The sequence below is a fragment of the Plectropomus leopardus genome, chromosome 2 (genome assembly GCF_008729295.1).
Source record: "Plectropomus leopardus isolate mb chromosome 2, YSFRI_Pleo_2.0, whole genome shotgun sequence".
NCBI lineage: Eukaryota > Metazoa > Chordata > Actinopteri > Perciformes > Serranidae > Plectropomus > Plectropomus leopardus.
The window spans coordinates 10970579-10995675 of NC_056464.1; the positions used below are offsets into that span (position 1 = coordinate 10970579).

The following is a 25097-nucleotide window of genomic DNA, read 5'->3' on the forward strand; positions in this document are numbered from 1 at the left end:
CCAACACTCGGCAACTCACAAGAAAACAATTTAATTTGATAAACAGCACTACAGGTAAGAGATAAAAATATGTATTTTTGATTTTGAGGTGAACAGTTCCTTTAAAATCAAGTTTAGAAACATTAGTGTTTAAGGGCAAAACTCATCTGACTCTCTGTTAACAGCAAATACTGGATTTGGCTAATCTTGACTTAAAAGAAGAAATATTTTCAACACCCTGCATCTTTAACAGATAGAATTCACTTTTGGTTCTACAATGTGACCAAAGCAGGTTTATTAATATCAAAATAAGTGTGTTTCAAACCAGAAATCATCCCAGAGCAGCAAATTTCAGTTAATAATCATTTTTATTTTCTTTAGAAAAAGAAACTATCACAACTTCATTTGGTTACTGTACAGTTTCTCTTCTCATAGTCACTCAGTCTGATAACAGGTTGTGATTTCATGCTGAAACACCAAACACCCTCCTACTAACGCACACCACTAGGTACAACATGACAGTATACAGCGTTCTCTTTTTCCGCTTTTGCGTTTTACATCCTCTGATATTCTGGACTGAATAGCAAATAGAAATCACTTCTATAAAAAAAAAAAAAAAGAAAAAAAACGGAGACAGAGTAGAAATCCCTGACAGATTCACTTAGGAAACGAGGGACAAGAGAAAGAACTCTTTGAGCGGTGTGGTCCATACAACGTGCACCTGACCTGTGTGTCTGTGTGTCTGTGTGTTTTTGGACAGCACCATATTTCACTATATATGTGTGAGTTTAAGAGGTTCCCTGCCCTACATGAGAGTGAGAGAAAAAAAAACGAGAGAGAAAAGAGATGGTGGGGGGAGGAGAGAGAATCTAGGTCAGATTGTGGAGCATGCAGACCCCCTTTGCAGATACATTCTCTCGCTCTCAGTGGACAGAACTGCATGCATGTTCATCCATAGTCGGGACAGAAATGGAACACAGTTAATATAAGATTAAGGGATGTATCAAGTATGTCTCCCTGAGAAACACTTCTTCAGTACCATAAAAACCCTCCGTTTGTCACTGGCCTGTCCTGTCAACTCTTCTACACCTCCCCCTGAAATATAAAACATCTTGGCTCATATTAAAACATACCGCTCTTCATTTAATCCCATGATCTGTCTCACCTTGCGCTATTGTTCCAGTAGGATTAATGCACCGCTGCCAACAATTGCTGCAGGCAAATTAGGGGGCGTGGTGACATTCAGTCAAACTTTTAACTTCCCACAGCCAACTTTCCACCCTGCAGGTGTGTATGTGCAATGACTTGCAGCTCTCCTTCTCTATATTTATCAGTTTATGTGAGTCTATCTCACACGGCAGGCTCAGTTTGTGAAGTACCGAGTGTGACGGTGACACCTTTGTGACAGTTTGAGTGGAGCTACTGTTCCCCCACCTCCTTGTTTCACTCAAATGGGGGAGTCGGGGGTGGGGGGTGGGGGTGGGGGCTGTAAATAGGTTGTCCCATGTCCTCTCTCCCACAGTAGCACCACAAAGCTAAAGCACACACACATACCATCGTCACATATTGAGCTGACATGCAAGCACCAGGGATCAGGAACAGTAGAAAAAGAGTGACATTAGAAAAGAAGTGAAGACTTATTGCTAAAAAAAAAAGGGTTTTCCTTATTCTTCACTTCATAATGCCTATCCCTCGTTACCTGCGTGAAGGCCTTTATGTCGCGTACATGAGGGTGTCAGTGTGTGAAGGGCCCCAAACGCTTGCGCATGATTCTGTTGATCTATTCAAATTGGCTGAACAAATGTTTGCTTGCTAACTCTAACGTGATAAGAGTAATCTCCGTAGCCCTTTTTCAAGTTTCACTCGTGTCTACGCTTCCCCAGAAAGGGTGGCGTCCTCTGAGCGTTAAGAAAGAGTGTGAAGTGAGGCAAGTGACAGTGCAGGTGTGTGCTTGAGTGTGTAAAAACACACAACGCTCACGTGAGAACACACACAGGTTAAAAACATCTGCTCAGTTACGAAGCTGTCCACACATACGAGGAAGTTTTTAAAAAGCATTATCTAAATCAAACCTCATTAGTGGCTGTATACAGAAATTCCACAGCCGCTCAAGGAAATCCTCTGTATAAAAACTTTTTTTTTTTTTAGTTTCTTTTATCTCTCTCTCTCTCTCTCTGTTCAGCTAATATTAAAAACCAGGAACTGGGGTGTCGACACCTCTCAGTAGAAAACAAATAAAAGAACAACCAAACAAGTTTGAAAACCTAGCCTCCACTTTCTCCTGCGCTCTGACTCCTCCTGAGGAGTGCAGAGGACAAAGAAGTGGAAGAAGAGAGGAGATCGCAGGACTCTCTCTCTATGAGACAAGTTTGGGTAGGACCGTGCGAAGAGGTATGGCCTCCCCTGAGTCTCCCATCATGTTGCTCCTCAGTTTGTTGTTGGCAGCCGTGGTGCCTAAACCAGGCCCCCCTTTGGCCAAAATCGAAGGGAAGGAGGTGCTGTGATGTTCGGGGAGCCGTTTCACCGTGGCCCCTTGGCTCTTCTCGGTCCCGGGTAGGGGCTTGGGTAGGCGCCGATACAGCCAAGGGTGTCTGAGGGCCTGGCTGGGGGTGAGACGAGACGAGGGGTCCCAGTCCAAACACTTCTTTATGAAGTCAGTAAAGGTGGGGTCCTCGCAGCCTTTGAGCGCAGCGCTCCACTCCTTGCTACCTGGCGGACCTCTCATCTTTCCACGGCGAGAGCGAGACCCTGTCAGCACTGTGGCCCCCGTGGGCAGGGTGTTGGCTCCGCAGTAGCGGGGGTGGCCCTTGGAGTTGATGAAGTTCTTTGCCCTTTTGGCCTGTTCCAGGACCTTCTGTGGAGGCATGCCCAGCAGCTCCATGACGCATGCCAGCTGGTCGCCCTCATCCTCGCCAGGGAACAGAGGGTATCCGGTCAGCAGCTCAGCCAGTATGCAGCCGAAGCTCCACATGTCGATAGGAAGGCCGTAACGTGAACCGAGGATCACTTCAGGAGCTCGGTAGAAACGAGACTGGATGTAGGTGTACACCCGCTGGTGTTCAAAACAGCTGGAGCCAAAGTCTATCACCTGGCAGGCAAAAGAGAGGAAAAAAATCAATGTAGAAAACCTGTTTAAGGTCTTGAACACAATTTTACAAATTATGAGGGCTGCCCCTTGAAAGTCGGAGTCCTGAATTGTCAGTGGAAGACCCTAAGTCGACTGAGATTGCTTCAAGTTGAGCAGTTTTGGGTTCTTTTTGTACAGTGTACTTCTGGGGACGTTTTGGTCCCCAGATTTTGCTGCAGAGTGAACGCTCTTGGCTTTCACGCTAGTCTTACATTGTTGATTGTTGAAATAGTGGAAAGATAAACCAAGATTGCTTTTGTGAGTTTTGTTTTGTTTCCAATGACTAGGGCTGCCTCTTAAAAGTTGGAGACTCGAATCATCTGTTGGAGACCCTCGGCCAACAGAGATTGCTTCAAATCAAGCAGTCATTTTTCTTCTGCGCAGTGTACTTCCTAGTCCTCAGATTTTGCAGTGGAATGAGTGCTCTTGACTTTCACATTACTCTTTGCAGCTGCAAACATGCTGCAGCAGCACAGAGGGGGAGAGAGAGAAGGCACTGTACGGTGAAGAGTTGGTGAATTTACAGCTCACAGCAAGTTAATATGAAAGTCTCTGGCTTTTGTTGGTATCTACTGTGCAAAAGATGTTGTGTATCTGCCATCTGTTGTTAGCCGCCATTAGCTTGTTTACTATACGACGTGAACGCCACTGCCACACTGACCGTCCCGCTGAGCCCATTCAGACTTTAAAACTTTGCATCAAAAATAAAACAAATCATCGAACATTCGTATTTAACTGCCTGATCTGATTCGACCGGCAGAATTCTGAGTCAGGTGCAGCCCCACTGATCACCCATGAATGTGTCTTACCTTGATGCCGCTGCGTCCCTGCTGTTTGAGCAGAATATTCTCTGGCTTGAGGTCACAGTGGATGATTCTGTGCCTGCTCAGAGCCTCCAGGCACTGCAGAATGGAGTGTGCAAACTTCCTGACCAGCGGCAGGCTGAAGCCCTGGAACTTGTTGCGCTTGATGAGCTCATACAAGTTCATGCTCAGCAGCTCAAAGGTCATGCAGATGTGGTTGCGGAAGGTGAAGTTTTCAAGCATGTGCACGACATTCATACAGCCATTACGATCCTGCTTGCGCAGGTGCTCCAGGATGCGAATCTCCTCCTGCGCCTGCCGGTGGAAACGCTTCTCGTTGCGCACCATTTTCAGAGCTAGGTGCTGCTGCAGTTTGTGGTCGTACACTTTAGCTACTTGGCCAAAGCTACCTTTACCGATGATCTGAAGAGGGCAAGAAAGAAAAACTGAGTAAGCTACACATCAGAGTGACAATATCATAGTTTTACAGACACTTGACAATGATTGTGAAAGCCTACAGACACTTCACAATATTGTTGATCTTCCTAAATTGGAAAACAATGTGCTCTTCCATCCTTTTTCTCATTAGATCAAATGTTATTTATTTCTTAAAGCTGGAAAAAAAAAATCAAACACACACTCAAAGGGTCCTCTGAAACCTTTATCAAGACACGGAGACCCTTTTTGGATTTTTTTTTATTCGCTACAAGAAGTATTTAATTATTATTTTTATTTGAAATTTTATATATTTTTTCTCTTCCTCTGCCTCCCTTCTACTTTTCTTAACATCTATTTATTGACTTTATAGAGCAGTATAACAATACAATGAAAAAAAGACCACCAACAAATGCACAAACAACCAACAACAGCAAAAAACAACCACAACCCTTCTTTCTACTTTTATTTGAGTAATTTAAACAATTATTTGATCAACTTATGCTGTTTTCCCTCCTCCACCTGAATGTATTTTGTAACCTGTAATCCCAAGGGTGGGTAGACAGGGTGGTAGGGAGGGAATGGTTGGGGGATGAATGGTTGAAAGACAAATATACATGTTTTGTACCCCATTTTGTGGGATAAAGACTCAAAAAAAAAAAAAAAACATATTGAAAATGTCAAAAAAATGTGTCTGACCTTGAGGAACTCGTAGCGGTAAGCCAGGTGGTCATGGGCGACATGAATGTATCCTCCCTGCTCATCATCGTAGCCACAGTTGTTGTTGCCTCCTGCGACGGCAGGCCTCTTCTTGGCGTTGGGTCCCACGAAGAAGATGTCTGGGTAGGAGTGGATCTCCGTCTGCTCCAGGGTGGTCAGCTGAGATCGGTACAGTCTCAGAGCCTGGTCGGGAGTGAGAGGGCCGCACAGCTTCCCACTGTTCCCTCCATTCACAACTCCGTGAGGGCCGGAGGATTCGCTGGAGCCTTTACTGGATTCAGTGCTGCACCAAAAAAGCATGACAATAACAAGGTGTTGAATGACTTAAGTGGTGGCCACATAGCACAGTGTTTTTCAGGTTCTTTTTGGTGTCTTCATCTTTCTCACCTGTCTACACTGTGATCCTTTGACAGGCAGGAGACTGGGGCAGTTTTACTGGGCGTCTGACCAGTGGTCCCGCTGTTCTGAGTGGTTGCTGTGGTTATGGCATTGATCTTCCGGTTGTTGGTGGAGTCTTCATACAGGTACTTGACCTTCAGCTGGCTACCTCGCACAGTTACCTGATCCCTCATCACTGCCTTGTTACTGACGACCTATTAAAGAAAGAAAAGAGAGATGGACAATCACAGAAAGAAAGCCATTAGAAAACACATTTGGCTTAGTCAGTTTATAAACAGGAAGTGCACATTATGCTTCTTTGTTTAGAAGACATGTAGTTTATTATATTGTATGAATGTATTCAACAGAGTGAAGAGAGGACCTCTCTGTGTGTCCATCTACAGAGGAGTGACACACTGTGCCCAAAAGGGGCTACTTGTAGCCTGCAAGACCTCAACTGAGTCATGCACAAAATGCGTCTTTGTTTCATGTCAATATTTCACATATAATAATACAAAGAAAGGGATGATGATTGTTTCAGGCTCATTTAACAAGCGGAAAAGAGTGACGAACAGAGACACAAAAGTAGAACCTGCTTGTAGACAGATCTGGGTCATGTATTGTTTGATACGGGCCTAAATATCAGCTATCTCCAGAGATGAGGGCACTGAGCCATTATCAGAGATGCAGCACGCAGCAGGTGAACCAGCACAACTGGATCTAGATCCAGTGTGGCAGGAAATTTAAAAGGGTAAACATACCCTGCTCAAACCATGACTCAAAAACAAACTGGACCTACATGTCACCTTATTGGTTTGTTGGAATGCCGAAAGCCATTAGGTAGAAAGCATATGCAAATCATTGCAATCATCTTTCAGTTTGTTAAGTTTATGTTTAACCTCAAAAGATTTGCATATTTCGATCGAGCAGTTAAATTCCACTGGAGCAACAGGGATTGTATTTGCGTATGGACTCAACAATCACTGTACATCTGGAATCCTTTTTCAGGGTTTGACATTAACCAGGCCCAATGACCCGGGGCGAAGTCACTCTGTGGCCACCAGTTATTGCTGGTAGGTGGCCCCCTAGGGGCACTACGTTTTGTCAAGTCTATTTTAAATAAGAGTGCATGTCTCAGGAAGACTACCATTATTATTATTATCTAAATGAAAGTTAAATAAATTAAAATCCCCATATTCATTAGCTCCTTTTAGTTCAACATTCTACGAAAACAGGGAACAGCACTCCTCACCAGCTAGCCAGGGCTTCAGACTCAAGACCAACGACGCAAAAATGCTTTGGGGACGGACGGAGATCTTCCCTGGGACACCTCTGGGACAGAATAGGTTTTGAATTTATGTATAACCGTTGCTTCGGAAATTACAAACTGAATTGAGGCACTGGCAGAGTGTGTTTTCGTATTGTTGTCACTAAGAGGAGAGCTAGTTAGCTGTTAGCAGCCTGTGGGCATGAGAGTTCTGCGGTGTGTTTAGCTAACGGAGCTAACAGCTAACAGAGCAAATAGCTACTGCAGCTAACAGCTTAATATAGCTAACAGCTAATGGAGCTTGTTCAGGGGTATATGAAACTTCAATAGTGAACTGCAATTCCATGTGACAACCTAACAAGTTTCAATACATAAACGTAACGTTACTGAATAAATCCAGCTGACTACAGTTTGAAGGTAAAATTTAAGTTTGAGTTTGACGTTACTGATTCTTTCCATCAGTGTTTACATTTCACCAAACTTCTGTCCGAGATTAAAGTAAGTATCCACATATATTTACACCATTCTGTACTAAAGTACACTGCTTAAGTAATTGTACTTGGATTACAATAAGTGAATGTAGCTATAGCTATAACATGCATGATTACAACATGCTTTACATAAACACTATACAAAACAATAAGAATCAGAAGTTAAACTTAGATACACTCTGGATTATTTTGAAATCAGTTCTGTATGTTTCAGCAGGACTCTTTATATAGGGCTCCTAAAATAAACTTACTCAACATTTTGATGTTAGTATGTCACTGACAACTAGATCATTAAAACAAAGTAAAGAAACAATTGTAAGAGAATAAACCACGTATTTACAAAGATATTTTCATTCTGTTTGTGTTTTCATGAATTACTATGTCACAATTAAGGAGGGCCGTATTAAAGTACATTAAATTGCCTCTTCTGTAGGCTATTGTTTACATTTAAGCTTACATCGTGGCATCAAAAATGTACTTTGGCCACCAAATTTAGGGGCTTGGTGGCCAGTGGGGCCAGCCGATGCTTAAAAATATTGGCATTTGTCCATAGTTTTTGAGAATATTTGCAGACAAACTTTTAAAACGTGACAGAGCCGCCTTCGCTTGGAGGAGTTTCAGGAAAGCTCTAGACTCTTGCTCTCGCCTGCCAGTTTAACTGCTTCATTTCAGCAACCCCAGGAATTCATTCCTCCTCGCTCTCCGTCTCTCCCTCTCCTCTCCCTCTCTCTTACCAGCGGAAAGAACCTTCCACAAGATTACGGAGCTCAAGAGAAATGACAGTCATTAAAGTTAGATTATACTCTTAAACTGTAGAAGCAGTGTGGCTGTTAATAAGACACCCTAACATAAACTCGGCTTGGCTTTCCTATATAGAGACACACTGGAGAGACGTATTTACCGGCCTGTCTCACTGTCTCGAGTTGACATGAGTTCTTCTTATTATAATGGCGGTGTGGTTTCACCCGTCTGCGGGACAGAAGATTTTGGACCAAACATTTTCTTTTTCTCCCTTTAGATTGCTAAGCCGCCCCGTGGAGCTCCGGGCTTTGGCTTGTACACACAGCTGAGCAGGTCTGAGACTGAAACCATGTCAGCTGATAAAGACAACACGGAAACATACATTAAAAGTAGGTGTTGACACGTTCAAACGAAAGAGGACTCAGCTCACAGTGTGTTTGTGTTGTAAGTTGGGCATCCTAAAATAGAGCTGGAATGCAGGACGGGTTTCCATGCATGTAACCATATAGTCTTAACTTATGACAACAGCCCTGCTGCTGACCCAGGGTCTCATGCAGCTGCTGTCCCTGAAGCTGTACTACAAACACAGTGAATGTCATTGATTGAGCCCCTTCACCCAGACACAAACGCTGGCCTGAAAATCAAAGCTTTCTGCATGTGGAGCATCAACTGTGATGGATTATTGATTGACCGGGGCGGGAGGCGCAATTAGAAAAAAACATTTTGAAAAGTGACCGATGATAGAAATGAAAAAAAAAAAAAAAAACAGTGAGAGCGTGATTCTTCTTTACTGCCACTGAGTGATACTGGTGAGTGAGACTGTGTGTGCAAATCTGCGTGGTGCAACAGATGGAGAAGAGCTAATCTCTTTGCTGTCAGAGAAACACCTAAGTATGCTTTTCTCCTTCAGGCTCACAAAGTTGCACAACTCAACACAAGTAGACACACATCAGCAAATCACAGCAAAGACATAACAAAACCGAGGTCTCATTAATGCTGTATTACGAGCAGGAGCTAAGCGCGGCTATTAATTTTATTAGTTTGTCCCTTCACAAAGAACAGGGATGACATCAGTGTATTACTTTAATAGAGCAAGCAGGAACTGCAGTGAACTGGGGCGGGCCGCTGTCAGTCATTCAGCAGAGGATATTACCTCTGCGAGCGTGACAGAAAATACAAAGGACACGGCTAGAATAGAAAACTAGGCCTAACCTCTGCGCAAGCAACGCTGATGAGCGGATTACACAAGATAGAAGAAGAGGAGGAGGAGGGGGGGGAATGTTGATTGGTGATTTTGTTTGTGGGTCACATTTTCAAGCCCAATAAATCTCAACAATATATCAAACCAGCCTTTTTTTCTCTTCTGCTGGTGCGGGAGGTGGTGAAGTATCGTTGTCTGTGCGTGAGCATTTACTGCCAAAGGGGCTTTTCAGAAAGGCAAACATAGCGGAAAGGTACCCCACTAGGACTTTTTTTTTTCAGATCATAAAGTGATGGCCTAAATTTCCTGTCTGCCTACAGTGCAAATGGCATTCAAAGATAGGAAACCTGAAAATCGACTAAGGTCTATTCAGCATCTGATCAATGAGTTACGAGTAACCCCAAATCAAAAACTGAGATTGGTTCTTCTGGCGGGCCGTTTGTCCGAGCAGATGCAGTCATGATCTAACAGTTAGTCAATGTAGTGAGCTTTGGTAAATCTGCATTGTGAAGTGTGGACTGTTTTGCACATTCAAACTACATTCTTAGTCGAAAAGGTTGAAAATTGCTGTTTGATCTCTGCATTTACTTCAGCTGGAGAGACAAAATGGCTACTTCACTCCAGCTAATCTGACACTGTCATGGAGAATTGCCCTTTGCAGCACATGTTCTCTCCCCTTGGGCAGTCAATCAATATAACTCACATGATCACGCTATTCTCAATGAAGGACATAAACAGTTGACTGAATTATGCAGGTTGGAGATAAGAAATAAGAGATGAGCCTGCAAATCAAGACTGAAAGACGGAGGAGGGGTGTGTATGAGGTGAATGGGAACTGAGGAGGGAATGTCTCTCTGAGGAACAGGATGTCTGGAGACAGAGCGTGCTCCGGCACAGGAAATAGGGCTTTGCTGGCTTTGTGTATGCGTGTGTTTGTGTGCGTACTTACTGTGTGCTTGGGCATAGGGGGCAGCCCAGACGGACTGTTCGTATCCGCTTCGTCCTTAAGGATGTGGTCTGTCCTCATGTACGAGTCATATAGACCGTCACCATGGCGCGCTGAAGGAACAGAGGTGGACAAATAAATCAGTGTGATTATGTGGAATCATCAAATCAGTAACACAGACGCACTCAGGGATGAAAGGCTGAGGCAACGTCTACAGAATGCAATCTAATCTCCATAGAGGCACTGTGTGCCTCTATGGAGATTTGCCTTGTTTGTTCAAACCAGGCAAAGTCCCATTGATTATTTCATCAATCATCCTATCAGCTCCAGGGAGAACCTTGAGACTATAACAAATGGTTTGGTGCAGCCCAACAAATCCCCAGAGCTAACCGCAGCAGGACTGCCCCACAACGCTGGTCTCTGTAGACTGGCGGGGATGCACATTGTCTGCCACAACATCCTAACTCTCATTTACTGTGAAAAGGCCATCATTCGCAGATACATCCATTGTATCCATTGTGTCCAATACATTGTAGCCAAGGCCAGAGCGCCGACCTGACCAGCTTAGATAGGGCTTAGGGTCCCAGATCGCTAGCGCTGCAAGTGGTATTATTGGCCTAATGGGGGTAACAGATGCCTCTGTGACGACAGCATCTTTCCGTCTGCCCATCTGTCCATTCAGGCCGAGTCATGTAGTGCACACACACACCAGGTGTGCTCAGAAATAGAGCCCATATGGAAGGATGTGGGTGCTTGTCATTCAATATTGCTGTGTGTGCGTGCTCACCTCTGTGGCACTGCGCCAGTGAGAGATGACACAGAGTAGATGGACGAGGGGCTGTTCGGGACTGTAGGAGGAAGCCAGTTACTCAAATGACAAACCTCCATCAGCCGGCTGTTCCCCTCGACAGTCATTTAGCCCACAAGTTGCCACTTCAATGCAAGTATTCATCTCTGGTGGCTGGAAATAAGGCTGAGCAGCCTGTTAGCATAAGCCATTTACAGAGCTATTGTGTTGGGTTAGCTCATTAGCAAAAGCCCCAAACTGTGGCAGGTTGGTGTTCTCTCTGACTGGCCCCTGAGAGCGCTGTAACCATGTGCAGGTGCGTCAGAGGCCCATGTCCCTCGCGTCAGCTCGTCAACAGACCAGCTCTGGGACAGATTAGACCTGCTGCCTGGATACAGATGCATTAGATCTGCACAGCACAGCAAACAGAGGCATTAGGGCTCCACACACAATATTAGGCAAGCACAGGCCTCATTAGCCCTCCGCAAACTCCTAATTACTCAGTGGGGCTTCAGCATTAGACTTTGTTGTCCAAGCAAACTTTCTCGGATAAGAAAAAAAATCAAAGAGCCCAAACTTCTATGTAACCAAACATCCAGCATACTATGTCCAGCTGGCGCTCAGCTCTGTGAAAATCCCTCTCCCTCTCTCTATGCACAGTTAAGGCTAGAGCACAAGGTTCAAGCAAACACATACAGTAGATCATGTGTCATGAAACGTGTGGTGGTAGAGTAAAGTCACTGGGTTTTGTCCTGCTCTTCCTGGTATTCTGGACAAAGTGCCTCTGTGTAGACAATACGTCCAATGTACAGCATATGGTACATGTGACAGACAGAGGCACATTTTCTCTTATACACATTAAAAATGGCTCCCTCCTCAAACACACAACATAAAGATGAGGTCAGAAACAATGAAAGTCATGGCACAAAGTCCAAAACAGCTATTAAGAAAGTAGCCCACATTTGTCCGGGCTTATCACAGGTTGATAAGACAATTAAATGCTTACGAGCAAGACGCATAAACAACGTAGGTCTTCCTGGGCTGTCGTCCAAACCGTGCACAGACACAAGTCTCGTGATTGAGTTGCAAAGAAAACATGTTTACAACCTTGTGAAATGCCCATGGAAACTAACATCTGCCCATTCTCTGCACACACAGTGACACGACGTGACATTTAAACCAGGAGCCAAGAAAAGTCATTTTTGGCACAAAGGTATTTCTGTAAATGCCAACCAGAGTTGACTGAGGTCGAAACTATCGCCACGCAGGCTGCCTTTTACTTTGACAACGAATTAGCTTTGAACAAAGGCAACATTAAGGAAACAAAGTCACCGACAAACACTTTGTTGTGGTTACCTGTTGCTATTGGGCCCTCTGGTTTTCTGCTTATTATCATCATGATTGCAATTAATATGTGATGCCAGCATCCGAAATGAAGAAAAAAATCCCGAGTAAAAAAGTGGAAAACAAAAAAAATCACACTAGAGTCACGTAGCAAACTTAACAAACAGCATACATGAGTTTGCCGAGGATCAGCTAGTACGTGAAGTCCAGGAGCACTTGAGTTGAAGTTTCAACAAACTCAAGTTTTCTTTTTTCCTCCTTGGGGTTAGCTAGCCTTCTTCCTAGCTTTAATTGTCATTTATCCTCGTTTTATTAAAACCACAAAAGTTGTGTGTGGAGCGTGCTGGCTAACATTAGCCTTGGCAGCAGTTTGAAAAACCTGAGCAGGCGGTGGGGGTCGTCTCCCTCAGCTAGCTAGCCAGCTCGCTCGCACAGCCACAAAAACACTCGTCCGCCGGAGAGCCGCTCCCTCTGTTAAAAATAGTTTGAGTCCAAATGTTACAGCTTGGTGGTCTGACCCGTGTGCCCCGCGCCTTTCTCTGTCGGTGTAGTGAGTCGATCCAGAGCACCATTCCCGTGCTTATTCCCAGTTAGCTGACTTTGTAGTTAGCAAGCAGCGATGCTACCACTCGCTGAACCCCCACGATAATGTCCTCCTTCGGGACAGCTTGGGGGCCGCTTCGCTGGTCTTCGGGGGGGACGGCTAGCCAAAACAGGCTAGCTCGCTAGCTGTGCTCGAGCCACATCTTAGCTGCAGAAACAACCGGAGCATCGCCTCGGCAGAAAAGCTTCACCTGTACTCTCGGTGCAATAAAGCGGCAGTGTTTAATCCGTCTTCTCTGTGGTAGGAGTATCTTATTCGCCGCAGCTGTGTGTTGTTGCTAAGGGCGTCTTCAGTGAGCCCGGAGTCAGCAGGCAGATACAGGGAGGGAGGGAGCGGGGCGGTGCTAAGCGGCCAGCCGGGCAGCCAGCAGCAGGGCGCCCCGCAGCGTCCACCTGGAGCTCTGCACCCGAGCCAACCAATATACCGTACATCTGCTCCATTATAACACTTCATGTGGTATAAAGTGTGAATTATACACCAGGTTTTCTGGCTGTTGGCTCTTTCAAGTACCACAAAGCCACAATTAAGTCGTTTTCTCACCGAAAAATGATTCAGATAACAGTTAATAAAAATTCATTTTAAATAATGTGGAAAGAATTGTCGGAACAAATTAATTTGCACGAGTTATTAACTTAAAAACACGTGTTCGTAATTATGGTAATTAATATTTAATTTCCGTATTTATGAACACACATTTTTAAGTTGATTCCTCAAACAGATGAAGTTTTTCTACATCATTTCATGGGAATTTTAAAGAGTTGTGTAGCCTACTGTTATCATAATTACGGACACACGTTTTTTAATTGGTAACTCAAACAAAATTTAATTGGTCCGACAAAATGTTTCCACATTATTTAAAGGGAAAAGTGTTATAGTCACTTAACCTATTACAACATTACTAAAGGAAAGGTGTTAAAAGTGTGTGATGATACTGTACTTAAGTATCAAAAGTAATTTATTGATATTAAATGTACTTAAGTACATTTCAGTACAAGGAAAAGCTGGTAATAAAAAAAGCAAGTGATCAGAATTCTGATGATTAATACATTTATTTTTACGAACCATACACCATTTTAAAAAAATATAGCATATATTACTCTTGAAGATTTTTTTCTTTCTTTTTTTCACAACTGTAGGGATTTAAAGGACAAAATCCACTTTTTCCTCTCTTCCCATTCCTTCATTTGTCCATCCGTCTCTTTCTTCCTAATTTTTGTAAGTGACTAAAATGCGTAGGAGAAATGTAGTGGAGTAAAAGTAAACATTTTATTAAGAATGTGTTTTGGAGTAAAAGTCAAAGTTGACAGAAACATAAAGACTCAAAAATACTTAAGTACCGTAACAAAATAAGAATACTTTGTGACATCACACCACTGAAATTTAATCATTTAGAAAAAGTAATAAATTATCACATCTTTTTATGTATGTTGATAAGCATTAATAAATTGTTATAAATACCTAATCTGTAGTTGCATATCATTAACAAACGAAAAATTGCAACATTGTAAGAGTTTGAAAATGATAACAGGTGGGACCAAGTCATTGTTATGCAAGTCATAAGTAAGTCTAAAGTCTCTGCACTCGAGTCCCAAGTCCCAAGTCAAAAGTGACAAGTCCTGAGTCAAGTCAAAGTCAAGACAGCCAAGTCTTGAATCAAGTCCCAAGTCAAAACTGACCCGTCCCAAGTCCTAAACTTTGAAAATGAAGTCATAAACAGGTCATAATGCGCTCCTCATCTATTGTAATGTCATTTTAACAACAGAATATATTAAATTGACTAAAATCATGTGACTCCAATCCACCTCTGTTAATGTAATAATTTTAATCCAAGCTCTGCATCACTTTCCCAAAGTCAGTTGAAAAGCTCAAAAGACAAATTAAGTCAAAATAGTTGCTCTTATTAATGGCTTATGGCTGTTCTGTAAAGTATTAGTAGTTTATGTATCAACCCTTACTAAATCCATTTGCTCCACCTTATCTATGCAGTGGTACAATTTTTTTGAAATCCAACTATTTTTACACATGTCAGTGATTTTACATACTCATATTCGAGACCTGAGGGGCTAAGTAGAACTGAAACAATTAGATTAGCAATATTTGATCAACAGACACATAAGTTTCAGGTAAGTCATTTTTTTAAGTAGAAGTGCCAAAAATCACTTGTTCTGGTTTCGGGGAAGTAGTCAGTTTTCTTGGTTCTTTTTGGTGTGTCAGTCACATGAAACAGGCAATTGTAAAATCAGCCTTTTGGAGATTGTGATGGAGGTTTTTTGGTGTTGTTTTTTTTTTTTTTTTTTTTTTTTTTTTTACTATTTAGAGAGAAAATATTAATAAATAATAAATAATGAGCAGATTAATTGATAATAAAAATAAACAACCAAGAGCTATAAAGACCTCTGCTCAGGTCCGCACAGTGCTGTTGGTCTTTCACTTTGCCTACTCTGTCAGGAAAGCTGAACCGTGGACTGAAACTGGAGAGGGTATGGAGATCCATACAGGGCTAGATATAGTTAGGGGCAGGGCAGAGGACAGACGGAGTGAGACCAGGCAGGCATGAGAAGGGGAACGGGCTAAATTCAGCCAGTGATACATGCTGGGCAGAGGGTGATGCTAATCTTAGCTCTTTCTCAGAGGTGAGAAGAGGGGCCTGTCTATATTTGCTGCCATAAATAAGCATACTGACACAGTTTTAGGTGCCCTTCTGGGCTGCAGCCAGCCCTTAAAGCCAGCTTGGCCATGCTGATTATTCTTAGATGGTGGTGTTTAGAGAGAGTAGGGCGACAATGCCTATAAACTGATCTGCTTATTGCACTTACCTCTCAAAAGGGTTCAAGGTGTAAGAGTGTGGACGGCGCAGCGCTCTAATCACAGCCAGTGAATTTACAACCACAGCAAGAGATGGGACCAGGTGCAGAGCTACCTATAGGTCCTTGCAGGGGCTGTGGCTGTATTTGGTCTGAGAGGCTGTGACAGACACTGACACCTGTGGGTTTACTGGTCGTCCACCTCATTTTAAATGCCCTTTGAAATATCAGCAAAAGTATTGTGGAAAACTTGTGAGAGATGCTGCAAAATGTATATGTTGTTATCATATCAAGAATGACAGAATATGTGCAAACAAAATCACACACGTGCATCTGCACATATACACACATACAGGTTACAGTCTGCACGTTTGACTTGTAGTTTAGGTGAGGTACTGCCACCTGCTGGTGATTTGAAAGCAATACAAGGTGACTTTTGGTGACGAAAACATGAGTTGAAAAGCTCAGCATTTTCTGCTGGGGGCATGTCTGGACAACTTTCTGCTTAAATCATGGAAACACTAAACAGTGTTTTTAGGGTCTCGCTTAAGAGATATGAACAGTTAAATTCATCTAATCTGCAGGCACTAAAAACTCGAATTTGCTGTTTACAATATGTTGTGCACATATCTGCACTAACAATGGCACATTTTTGATTCCTTTGCAGCAATTCTGACTCTACTGGTTGTTGGAATTCAGTGTTTAGCTCAACTCACGGGCCACTTTATTAGGCACACCTTGCTAGTACTGTGTTAGACTCCCTTTTGTCTTCAGCACTGCCTTATAGAATGTCATAGAATCAGCAAGGACTGGAAACACAAACACTGAGATTTTGGTCCATATTCACATAATAGCATCACGCAGTTGATGCAGAATTGTTGGCTGCACATCCATGGCACTCCTGCTCACCACATCCACAAAAAATGGTCTACTGGATTGAGATCTGGTGACTGTGGAGACCATTTGATCCAAGTAAACCACTGAACTAGTTGGAGATGATTTGAGCTTTGTGACAAACCGCATTATCCCGCTGGAAGAAGCCATTAGAAGGTACTGTGGTGGTAAAGGGATGGACATGTCAGGATCATTTCTCAGGTAGGCTGTGGGGTCTAAACAATTCTCAGTTGGTACTGAGGGGCCCAAACTGTGCCAAGAAAATATCCCCAACCATTACACCATCACCACCAGTCTGAACTGTTAAAACAAGGCAAGATGGACACACGTTTCAACATTTTTTGCACCAAATTTTGACCCTATCATTTAAATGACGCAGCAGAAATCAACTCATTAGACCAAGTAATGCTTTTTTCAACTTCCTTTTGTCCAATTTTGGTGAGCCTCTGCCAGTTAGTTTCCTGTTACTGAGTTACTGTGCCAATCTATCAGATCAAACCAGTTTGGCCTTTCTCTTCTGACCTCTGCCATCAACAAGGTGTTTCTCCCACAAAACTGCCATTCACTGGATATTTCCTCTTTTTCTGACTATTCTCTGTAAACCTCAGAGATGGTTGTGCATCAGAATCCCATAGACTATATAAAAATCATGGATGTAGCCACTGTGACATCACCTATTGGCCTGTAGACTCTCATTTTGAAGCCTGGTGTTTGGAATTCTGGCCTTTGCCATTTTGGATTTTTGGAGCCAGAGGTGACTATGTTTGGATGAAATAACATTTGAGTTTTACAAAAAACCATCCCCTGTATAGTTGTCATAAAGGGGTAAATTAGCTGTAAACACCAAAACAACTTTTTTGTAACGGGCTGTTTATTGCTTTGTAAAGTTAGGCATTTAAACATGTGGGTCTACTCACATTTGAAGTCAGCCAGTGATCATTAGAGGAACTAGTATCCCAGCAGATCAACAATTTCTCATATACACAAACAAGCCCACCTGGCACTAATAACCATGCCACGTTTACGTCACCTTTCTTCTCCATTTGGATATTTGGTTTTAACTTCAGCAGATCATCTTGACCGTTGCTGCCATGTTGACAGGCTGAATAAATATTTGCATTAATGAGCAGTTGAACAGGTGTATTTAATGAAGTGGGCTCTGATGATAATAGCAGTAACAACAGCAAAGGAATGATTCCTTTGCCACAATTCTCACCTCATTGGTTAGTTAGAATTTAGTGTCTAGCTCAAAGAAACTTTTGCTGAACAGAACAAAGAGAAGTGAAACTATTGTAGGTTCTCTTTTTTGTAGCCCAACCCTGCACTAAAGAACTGAGAAAAATGCCCTGTCAGTCAAGGTAAGTGAGACGCATCTCTGCTGGGTTTCTTGTTAGATGTATCTTTTTTGGTTTATAATTCTGAGAAAGGCAGATTTTTTGTGTGATAAAATATTCTATGTGATGTGATAAAGGCTTACATGATGTGATTAGGGTTGAAAAGCTATATACAGGGAACCACTTTGTGCCTGATGAAGTAGACACACTGAAATATGGGAAAAATGCAGAAGAGGCCTCACTGATGTAACCTCAAGTAATGCTTTATACTTTGTACAGCCTTCAGTGAAACCGCATCGTAGCGAGAGACATAAGAATATGAGATCATTTCAACAAAGGGATGTCCTTTTTATTTCATTGTGATATTCTGTACAGCTCTACTGCTATATTTATACACAGTTCTTCAAATTAAACAAAATAAATTGCCAAAAAAAGCATCAAGTCTCAACATCCTTGAGATTACATCATACGGATGAGGTGGACCATGAAATAAATAACACGCACACACACACACACACACACACACACACACACACACACACACACACACCCACACAGAGGGTTTGTTGGAAAGACAAATGTGTTATGGGTAGGGGAAAAAAAAGAAAAAATACATGTACAACACCACCCAAGAAACACAGATTTGCACACATGCAAAAGCACCCACACATCCACGCAGGCACCTGTGTGCTGAGACACACCTGACATAGATCCACAGGGGCACATAAAACAAAAGGCACTGCCAGCAGGAACAGCTTGGGCTTTGGGTGGTGGCGTTAAAAAAAAAATTTTAAAAAAAAGGACAGATTTGGGTTTACTGAGAAGCATGTGCTTATGGACGACGGGCCTCATTCATCAGTATTTCTGTTGCATTAAATAAAGGATGAAAAAATAAGCATGTGTAGGAAATGTTGATAGTAAATTTTTGGTTAAATGCATTCATTTTATGATACATGCATGTCAAATGTATTTCCCAAAACAACTTAATTTGCAGTCGTAATGTGTTTTATTACATGCACACTCAATGCTTGCTATAAATTTTGATGAATGAGGCCCAATAAAGGAGCGTTGATGACTCACACTCATTGTAAAACACAATTCACATTATCCTCCCTGCCCTAGATGAGCACACGCGCACACACACACACACACACACACACACACACACACACACACACACACACACACACACCTACCAGTAGGAATGATACCAAAAGAATATTAATATTCATTGTAATAACAACAAAGTTAAACCTTGTCACTCTTTTTCCAGTGTCTACATAATACATATGCATTGCAAACACATCATTGGTACATCATAGCCATTATCATGAACTCTATATATGTTTTTGTTTCTTTTTTTTTTTTAGGTGGAAGGTGGGGAGATAATAAAAAGAAACAAGAAGCAGAAATGCATGCCCAGTCCTGGAAATGTGGGCCCTTCAGTGACCTGCATTTTTATGTGCAAAAACAGAAGCTGGTATAATTTGATTTGATTTTTTTTTTTTTTACATACACCACCTTTAATCAGATAAACTTCCAAATGTCTCATCCCTTTAAAATCCTCTCAATTGATCTGTCCCTCTAAGCTTTGGTGTGAAAATCCCATCACATTCAAATGCAACCCATATAATAACAGTGTCAAAACCACTTTTACAATAAAGTGTCAAATCTGTAAAGGTATGTGGATTGCCTCGCTCAGCATTTCATGCAAGGTTAATTGGATCTGGATTTAGGGAGGGAAAATGAAATCAGTTGGAGGGTTGCCTCTGTAATTTCAACCTAAAAGTTTGTTTCCCATGTTTTTGTGTCTGTGTGACTAGTGGGAACAACAGAGTGCTGCAGCCAGCAGTGGAAAAACAGGTTGCAACTTAACATTAAAGGGCTGTGCTCCATACATTTATTTATTTATTTTTTAATTGCTTATTTTTGCACCGACAGTCTCAGATTGTTTTTTTTATGTGTCTGACAACATTATGGAAAGAAGTTCAACCTTTTTATTAAAAGGTAAGATCCTTTTATTTTACCGGACAGCGCCCTGAAATCTGTATTAAACCACCAGACTCCATATGAATAAACAGTAATTTGATCATCTTAAAACAAATCCAAATCCATTTAAAGTTGACAGAAACAAGATAAAACTCAAAAAAGCAGTCTTGTTTGGCTTTTCACTTGTCCAACAACCACCAGCTCTGTTTTGGTTAAATAATCCCATAATCAACCCAATTAGATGTAAAAATACACTGCCTGTGCTTAAATGACTGTTTATTTAAATGGAGTCTGCTGGGTTTGGTGATAGTAATTTCGGGGCTGTTTCTGGTTAAACAAAACTGATATTACACTTCAACAAAAACGTCTATCTCTGTAAAGAAGCTTCAATAGGTTGTCAGACATTTATAATAATTGGAGCCTGTCGGTGGCAAAAACAAACACTTTAAATGGACATAAAGTGATGGTGCACAAATGCCCGAAGTGGTTATATTACAGCCTGTTAAGCTGCTGCTAGCTGCAGCGCTCTCACTCAATACTGGATCATTTCCATAATATGTTGTCTCCATTAGTCACTCACACACACACACACACACACACAAATCGGAAAATAGTATCCAGGTCGAAAAATACTGAAGTTACACTTTAAGATCTTCCTGTCGGTGAAGCACCTGACAGCATCTTATTGTTTTAAGGTTAACGTGAAAATAAAATAATGGAAACAAATTTAAAATAGGATTAGATTTTGGGCAAAGTGGGCTAAAATGGGGTGTTGAGGGGTAGATTGCGGTTTGTCTCCTTCTTTAAGTGTTCTCTTTGCCTGACGCATGCTCCCTGAGAAGAATCAGAGAATGGATCTCGCTTTCTTATCTTTCCATTCGGTCTTGTTCCAGCATCCAAAGCAAAACGCAGCTTTCTACCTCCAGCCCCGACCCCAAAAACCTCCCTCTCAAATCCACACATCTTATATTCTGGCACAAAAATAACACATCTGGTGATAACCCCATACATTAGTTTAAGAGAAAAGGAACACTCGGTATGATTGTCCTCCCATCAAAAAGTAATCATGCCTTCTGTTGTACTTCTAAACTCTATGTGCAGGGGGATGAGCTGAGAGAGACTCATGCATAAGTAACACTTGCAGTAGCAGCAGCAGCAGCAGTAGCAGAAGAAGAGGGAATCTTTAAAAACACTAATGATTCATATCAGTCCCAAATGAGATCTCAAGTCGGAGTTTCAGATCTTGTGTCACTGTGATCTTTCTGTGTGTGTCCTTGGCATATGGAAACTGCTTATCCAATCAGCTTACAGACCACACACCCTGTAGCTTTTCACATCTCTCAGATTCTCTCCTCAGAGAGTGGATGTGTGGGTGGTAGGGGGGCTTGTATGCGTCCTGAGAAAGGGTATGCGTCTGTATGTTAATGACCTGTATGTTTGGGTGTACATGTGGAGGGTGGAGACAAGTTCAGCTCCGGCTCCAGTCTCTGAATAGATCGCGCTTGTTGAAGGGGGCCGGGGGGTCAACGTTCAAAGGGTCAGTCTCTCCCTGGGTTGAGGTCATAAGGTAACAGGTGAACGGGTCAAGGGTCATGTTGTTGGAGGGCTTGTTGTAGTTTCCGTCGGTATACGGCGTATTTTTGCTCCACTGCCCGCACGCGCTCCGCCTCCTCTTTCTCCAGGATTACCAGAAAGTTTTGTAGCTCAGGGACAGAGAATGCGTGCCACTGTTGGAGGATGAGAGACACAGATTATTATACGGCTGCAGAAAGTTTGTTTTTGCAACCAGGCATCTATGAATATCTTTCAAAAAGAAATATTGCTTCAGCAGCCTGTATAATCCCCCCTTTCAGGCCAAATAAAGCATGTAAAAGAGTGTGTGTATGTGTGTTTTCTCACCTCCACCTCTCCGGTCTCATTTTCCTTGAGGACAAAGCTGAGCTGCTCTGGGTCAGGCCCTGCTATCAACCTCAGAAGAAGTGGATGCTCACACAGAGGAAGCTTCTGGAACAGATCTGGACAAGCAAGAAAAACATCATTTAGTGTTGTCCGCTACACACATTTTCTGCAAATGAGCTTGTCACCACGTGACCAGTTTCCTCACCCTGTCCGTCGCGGTGCGTCTGCCTGTACAATGCAAACTTGCGGGGATTGTCCAACACCATGAACTTCTGCAGCAAGCCCTGGATGACCTCTCTGGTGGTGGTCAGAGAGCTGATGTGGATTTGCTTCACACAGTCGCGTGGTAGATAGAAGGATGTTCTCTTTTCGCTCTGCCCACAGTCCGTCCCTTCCTGGCACTCTGAAAGTGTTTGAGGGTGGCCGCCAGCCTGCCTCGAAGCTCCATCTGTGCACGACGCCTTCACGGCGGGGACTGTCACTGGTCGACTGAGCCTCAGGTGGACCTTAATGAAGCCTGTGTAGGATCCGTCTGAAGCCTGGAATGCACAGAGAGGAGATGCAAGACGGAGAGAGTAAGAGAATGAAGGAACATTTTAGTATTTATATGAGCACTTTGGCAGGAGGGTTTATTCGCCTCCTTTTTCTGTCGGGCCAGTACATTTGGCCCGATTCTGCGGTGTCATTCATCCCAAGTCGCCTGACTTATTTCTTCTGGCATGTTGAGTTTGGGGCAATGCCGGGCCAGATCATTTTTCATAACAGCCCAGTGATGGTAGCGTCTGCAGCCGCAGTAAGGCCAATTTTTTTGACCTGTTCGGGTATCGTTCACCCTAAGTCTCATCCGATTTAGCAACCAGACAGAGCCCAACATATTTTTTTCAGCTTGCCGAGTTTAGGCAGATGCTGGGCCAGGTCATTTATGAAAACTGTCCAGTTATAGCATTGGGTAAGTATATCTGGGCAGATTCTAGGGCATCATTCATCCCAAGTCTCCTATGTCAGGCAACTGGATGCAGCCCGAATGATTTCTTCCAGCATGTTGAGTATGGGCCGATGTTGGGCCAGGTCACTTTTGATGACGGCCCACTGATGGCAGTGTGGTAGCTAGAATGGGGTACCAGTTTATCTGAAACATTTCTTGAGTGCCATTGATCCTGAGTCTCAGCCGCGTTGGAGACTGGATGCGGCCCAACTTAATTCTTCCAGCATCAGGCTGATGAAGGGCCAGGTCATTTTGGCTACCTGGGGTTATTAGCTTTTTGTCGAGAAGATAGATAACATGGTTCATACCAATAGGGTGCAGCTTTCACTTCAACATTGGGGTGGGGAGTGGGGAACACACATGATATGAGAGGTTTGGGAGTCCGACAGAAAATTTTGAGCATTAAACACTGCATTTCCGGAATACTGATGAAATTAATTGCACCAACTTGTGCCTTTTTTGCATCCATTCATGGTTATAATAGTTTATTTTAATGCATAGTAAATAGGGACTTATAATCAATACTACCAATATCCAAACAATACCACACCCCTCTGATAACCTACTTTTGTTTCTTCTTTTATATATATTTTTTAACATTGTGCTTCAGCTAAATTTCCTCTTTTACTTCATCAAATGAAAACCAGGAAGTTCTAAAAACCGGCTTTCATTGTCAGATTGTCATTTTACAGTACAGTATATTCTGCAGCTACAACAAGTGTTCAAAACTTACCAGATTCATGCCAATTTCAGAGATTTGAGCGTTATACTCTTCTATCCTTGTCCGCACCTCTTCATCTGACAGGTCCTTTGTTCTTTTCTCTTCTTCTTCTTTTGCTTCTTTCTGCTGTGAGGCAAAGAGAGAAGAGAAAATATCAGAGGAAAGAAAATATCTGATAGTAGCAGTGTTTTATTTTAACCAGCAGATGCTGCTGCTTCCTCCACCCAAGTCCTGAGAAAAAGCTTTGTGTTGCTTTGCTCAAGTTTATGAATAGGTATCTAAATACACCAGAACTGAGACAAACCCTTCAAACCCTGCAAATGTTTAAAAAAGATAAGTGGACTGACTGACTCATGTGCACATCAGGTGTCATATTTGGTTGGAAACAAGAGGATCGAGGCTGGTTCCTGCACTTCTTGTGACAACACTACCCTCTCCTATCCTCCATCTTTCTCTAACTGAAGCTGATGGAGGGGATTTTTAAAGACACCATCTCTTCCTCCTCAGTGGGATTACACAACTCCATAGCCATACATGGGGACAGGAAATGTTGTCAATGGGGAAAATCGAGTATTCAGCATCACAGCATGAGAATATTGACAGCACGGCCTCCCTCTCACTCTTACTCATTTCCTTCTGTGACTATATGGATAGAGAAGAGAGAAGGGGAGTGAGGGAGGAAGGAAGTGATGAAAGGAGGGAGGAGGCAGGAGGAGGAAGGCAGAGAAAGAGGCGAGTAAGGGGTGAGGAATGATGAAAGAGCGGCTGCTGAGCCAGCCTTAGCAACACAGAGTTTGACTGGGTTATTTATAGTACAGTGGGATGCATCCTCTCTATCTCACAATAGCATTTTTTTTCTTCCTTTCTCCTGTTCGTTTGCATTTTCTGGGGCAGAGAGAGAGAGAGAGAGAGAATGCAGGGCAGGAATCGTTTCTGTGGGGGAGTCCTCGGGTTGTGCGATGAAGTCACGGTTTCATTCAACACAGATGCAGTGTGCAAGTGCATGAGAGTGTCTCTGTGTGTGCACATATATAGACTGAGGGGAATAAACAACACACACACACACACACACACACACACACACCGCAGGAGTGTAGCTTAGCTCATCCTGGCTGACATTTAGCAAAGGGAGGTGATAACATTGTAGCATTTAAATTTCAAGGCTGATGCTTACACATAGATGCCAGGAGAGGACTGTGTGTGTGTGTGTGTGTGTGTGTGTGTGTGTGAGAGAGAGAGTGTGTGTCTCTATGTTTGACTAGGAACAACGAGAACAGGGGAACTTCTGACTTTTCCTACCACATATTTAATTTTTTTTGCTGCTTTTATCTCTTCCACACTTATCATCAGCATCTCCACTGTGCAATTATGGACCTCCTATCATGGTGACTGTCCATGTTTCAGTGAAAAAGCAATGAAAGCACTGATGATAATATGTTCACAGCATGTCACAAATCCAGTAATTGAAATCCCTTTTAATTCAGATGCAAACACTATTATATAAAAATGTTTACAGTCTTGGGGCCTTGTCACAGAAATATATTCTAACTGCTTGTCCTATCTTTAAGAAACAGTTTATAAGTTTTAGAGGGATTTAGTGGCATCTTGTGATGAAACCTGCAGATTGCAACCAATTAAAAATTCTGGT

At 42.7% G+C, this 25097-nt stretch overlaps 2 protein-coding genes across 2 annotated transcripts in view; both read right to left on the bottom strand.

The window, feature by feature from the left end:
- Positions 1-328: 328 nt before the first annotated feature.
- Positions 329-13114, bottom strand: dyrk3 (dual specificity tyrosine phosphorylation regulated kinase 3). The gene is made up of 6 exons (XM_042500843.1): positions 12232-13114; positions 10092-10201; positions 5452-5657; positions 5044-5347; positions 3916-4332; positions 329-3067 (listed from the first exon to the last, which is right to left on the bottom strand). The coding sequence occupies exons 1-6, from the start codon at positions 12272-12274 to the stop codon at positions 2336-2338; spliced, it is 1812 nt and encodes a 603-aa protein (XP_042356777.1). The 5' UTR covers positions 12275-13114; the 3' UTR covers positions 329-2335.
- A 5068-nt stretch (positions 13115-18182) lies between these two features.
- Positions 18183-25097, bottom strand: part of rassf5 (Ras association domain family member 5) — a 36869-nt gene continuing 29954 nt past the window's right edge. The window contains exons 3-6 of the mRNA XM_042500856.1: positions 23462-23575; positions 21949-22282; positions 21744-21859; positions 18183-21571 (exon numbers count right to left, since the gene is read on the bottom strand). Coding sequence (XP_042356790.1) covers positions 21428-21571; positions 21744-21859; positions 21949-22282; positions 23462-23575 — 708 coding nt within the window. The 3' untranslated portion in view covers positions 18183-21427. The remainder of the gene's footprint in view (positions 21572-21743; positions 21860-21948; positions 22283-23461; positions 23576-25097) is intronic.

Coding starts and splice junctions, on each gene's coding strand:
- dyrk3 (XM_042500843.1), bottom strand. CDS start 12,274: ATGATGATAATAAGCAGAAAACCAGAGGGCCCAATAGCAACAG. Junction 5,348..5,451: donor AAGGATCACAGTGTAGACAG/GTGAGAAAGATG, acceptor TTTTTGGTGCAG/CACTGAATCCAGTAAAGGCT. Junction 4,333..5,043: donor ACCGCTACGAGTTCCTCAAG/GTCAGACACATT, acceptor TGCCCTCTTCAG/ATCATCGGTAAAGGTAGCTT.